The 3,487-nt window shown below is 57.4% G+C and overlaps 1 protein-coding gene across 1 annotated transcript in view; it reads left to right on the plus strand.

Annotated features, from left to right (window-relative positions):
* The window catches only part of NDN (necdin, MAGE family member), a 2,972-nt gene extending 1,725 nt beyond the window's left edge, over nucleotides 1-1,247 (plus strand). The window contains exon 2 of the mRNA XM_025043520.1: nucleotides 3-1,247. Coding sequence (XP_024899288.1) covers nucleotides 3-725 — 723 coding nt within the window. The 3' untranslated portion in view covers nucleotides 726-1,247. The remainder of the gene's footprint in view (nucleotides 1-2) is intronic.
* Nucleotides 1,248-3,487: the final 2,240 nt, after the last annotated feature.

Consider the following 3,487-nt stretch of genomic DNA (forward strand, 5'->3'; position numbering starts at 1 on the left):
AGGCCCCGAGCATGGCCCAGCCGGGCCCCGCGCCGCCCGCCCCGGCGCAGCTGGTGCAGAAGGCGCACGAGCTGATGTGGTACGTGCTGGTCAAGGACCAGAAGCGGATGGTCATCTGGTTCCCAGACATGGTGAAGGATGTCATCGGCAGCTACAAGAAGTGGTGCCGAAGCATCCTCCGGCGCAGCAGCCTCATCCTGGCCCGCGTGTTCGGACTGCACCTGAGGCTGACCAGCCTGCACACGATGGAGTTCTCGCTGGTCAGAGCGCTCGGGCCCGAGGAGCTGGACCGGATGGCGCTGAGCAACCGCATGCCCATGACCGGCCTGCTGCTCATGATCCTGAGCCTCATCTACGTGAAGGGGCGCGGCGCGCGCGAGAGCGCCGTCTGGAACGTGCTGCGCATCCTGGGGCTGCGGCCTTGGAAGAAGCACTCCACCTTCGGGGAGGTGCGGCGGCTCATCACCGAGGACTTCGTCCAGCAGAACTACCTGAAGTACCAGCGCGTGCCCCACGTGGAGCCCCCCGAGTTCGAGTTCTTCTGGGGCTCCCGCGCCAGCCGCGAGATCACCAAGATGCAGATCATGGAGTTCCTGGCCAGGGTCTTCAAGAAAGACCCCCAGGCCTGGCCTTCTCGCTACAGGGAGGCTCTGGAGGAGGCCAGGGCCCTGAGGGAGGCGGACCTCGCTGCCCACTACCCCCACGCCAGTGTCTCCCAGGACTAGCCAGGTCCGGGGGCGCAGCGAGGTCCCGGCCCCCCAGGGCGGCGAGCGCGGTGGGGCTTTTCAGAGCAGAGATTCCCGTGCCACACTTTAATCTTCAGCACAGTGCTTTTATACCTTTTAATGCCATGTCGTACTCATCCCGGCCCCGTAGCTAGCGCGTAGATTCCTGCATGTGTTTCTAAGTGAGCTCAGTCGGTGCTTTGGCTTTCGTGCTACCTTGAATTTTTGTACCAGAGGTGTGCTAAAATGACGAAGTGCGTTGAGAAGTTCTCCATCTTCTTCTTTTCTATGGGACGGATGACGGATGTGCATCGGGTGGCCTGCCTCTGGACAGTTTGGAAGAAAAGCAGAGCAAAGGCAAGGCGCCCTGTGTCTGTGACCCGGCTGGGCACAGGCAAGGTCCGGGGCAGTGCAGAGATGAGGGCTGGGCTGGCCTCGCGTGGGCATTTGGCACACTGTACCCAGCAGTAGACCCCACCACGAGTAAACTTTAAACATTAAAGATCCTTGTGATACAACCAGTTTTGGAAAAGCGTACTTTCGTCTCTCACGAGGTCACGTGGGCTGGCAATGAGACGTGTTACGAGATGTGCAAGGATCCTAACTATTTCGGCTATTAGGGTGGGACAGTCACTACTCATTACTCATAAATGTGTGAACTTTCTAGTTTTCCGAAAGTGTAACACGTGTTCCTTTCCAAAATGTGACAGATACAGACAAGTATAAAGGCAGGAACGCAGAAGTGCCCGTAATCACGTCTCAGAAACAGGGACCGTTAATACCCACAGTAATTTCCTCTCTCGCATTTTCTACACTTTATAAAATTGGTGGCTGTTTTCCGTGGGCACCTAGTCGCGCTAAACCCTTTCCATGCATTTTCTCGTTTTACTGCACCCACAGGACAGGCGGGGTGGGGGCGGGGGGTCGTGCGGGAGGAAAGTGGGTAAATGCCTCGCCCTGGGTCATGAAGCCCACAACGGCCCCCCACCTTCTGCCTTTCGGTTTACTTCTTAAGATTTCACAAACACACGAGCCTAAGGATTTCATTTTTCTAATAAACGCTCACATTAACCTCTTAGAAAGTGACCACATTCTGATTGTCCAGATTAAGAATCCGCTTCAGAGAGGTTGGCGGACTCAACTGAGTCACACTCCCGCTTAGTGGTGAAGCCGAGACTGGAAATGCCCCCCCCTGGGGCGAAGGACCGAGGGGCAGCGTTCTCTGGCCAGAGGGGCACATGCGGGCACCTGGGCGAGGGAGGTGGGGTGGGGGGATTGCCTCGGGACGCAGGCCACCGGGAAAACGAACCCTCATGGGGTGGGAGGCAGGGAGGGGGTGAGGGACGGTCACGAGAAACCTCAGGAAGGTGTCAGTCTTGCAAGGAAGGTTGGAAAAGACCATTTGGTCCAAACCTAACCTGGGAAACACGGGCAGTGGGGGCAGGGGGAACACATGTGACATCACCTCCGAAGAAGTAACTAAAGAAATTCTACTCAGGTGAGGGGATTCTGGCCTGGGAGCCAGGTGTCCCTCACGGTGGCAGTGCCGCCCAGCTGGCTGCAGATGCTGAAAATGCTTACGCCTCTTGTGTGCCCACACGGACCCCGTCCCCAGTGTATTGGACGTCCTGGAGACTCTCCCACGGGGGAGGGGGACCTGTTAGGCCACCTCTAAGCCACAGCCAGAGTGTGTGTTTAGAAATGTTGGAATTGTTTAAAAAAACGACCTTCCCCTCCCTCTCCTCCTGCCAGTTTCTGCAGAATCAAAACAAACTCACTGCTTTAAAATGACGGGGCTGTCCAGGAGGTTGTGTTTCTGGAGCAGCGACACAGCTGTCACCCCCGCCACAGCGAAGGGCTGGTCATTTTCTCCAATGCCCTAACACGTCCCTCCCTGCTGGGCTGGCTCCTCGCACGGCCGTCACTGCAAACTCTGCAAACTCGGGAGCCACTCGCCCCCCCCACACACACTTCACTCCCCATGTTTGTACATCTCTGCCAGGAGGGATGGGAGACAACTCCAAAGCCACCCCAAGCTCGCTGACACAGCACATCAGCCCCATCACGAAGGACCAGCCCACCAGAGAAGGTCAGGGGCAGAGCAATGAGCCGCTGACCCCAGCAAGCCGTGCGGGCAGGCTGCTGAGCCCCTGTGCCGTCCTGGAGCGGCCAGCCACCTCCAGACACTTCCCAGCGGTGAAGCAGTTAATTCGCGATGCCTGGCTTTGCGAGGGAGGGGACACTTGGTATCTCAGATTCTCACGCTAGGCTCAACTGAAAGGTTGGATGACTTTGTCAGATATTTCCCAAAAGGTCCCCCGACAAAGTGCGGGGGAGGTCGTGCGGGAACGGATCTGCAGGTGGCCCACGTCCCAGCCCGACTCCCCCTGGGAGAGGCACCCAACCCCACGACGCGCGAGCTCTTCTCCCCCTGTCCTGCCCACGGCGGCCCCGTTCTTCCCAAAACCCACACACCCGTATCACGGGGACCACCTTGGTTTTGTTAAAGTCACAGAGGGCAAAGAGGACCTCGGTAACCCTAAAATCAAATATGAAGTCCTGACATGAGCTCTTCTGAGACTCTGGTAGCATCACTATTAAACAGGGAAGACATTTAAACGAGCATCTATACAGTCACGTGTCCCCTCTGCTTGAAAAGCCCTGCGTGGCGTCCCCCCCCCCACCCCGTTGATTCTCATTCTCTCCAGTACATGTTCTTTCGACACGTCGTGATGCCTGTAAATTAGTTTGTCTCTCTCTTC

This window comes from Pteropus alecto, unplaced genomic scaffold (assembly GCF_000325575.1).
Source record: "Pteropus alecto unplaced genomic scaffold, ASM32557v1 scaffold102, whole genome shotgun sequence".
Taxonomy (NCBI): Eukaryota; Metazoa; Chordata; class Mammalia; order Chiroptera; family Pteropodidae; genus Pteropus; species Pteropus alecto.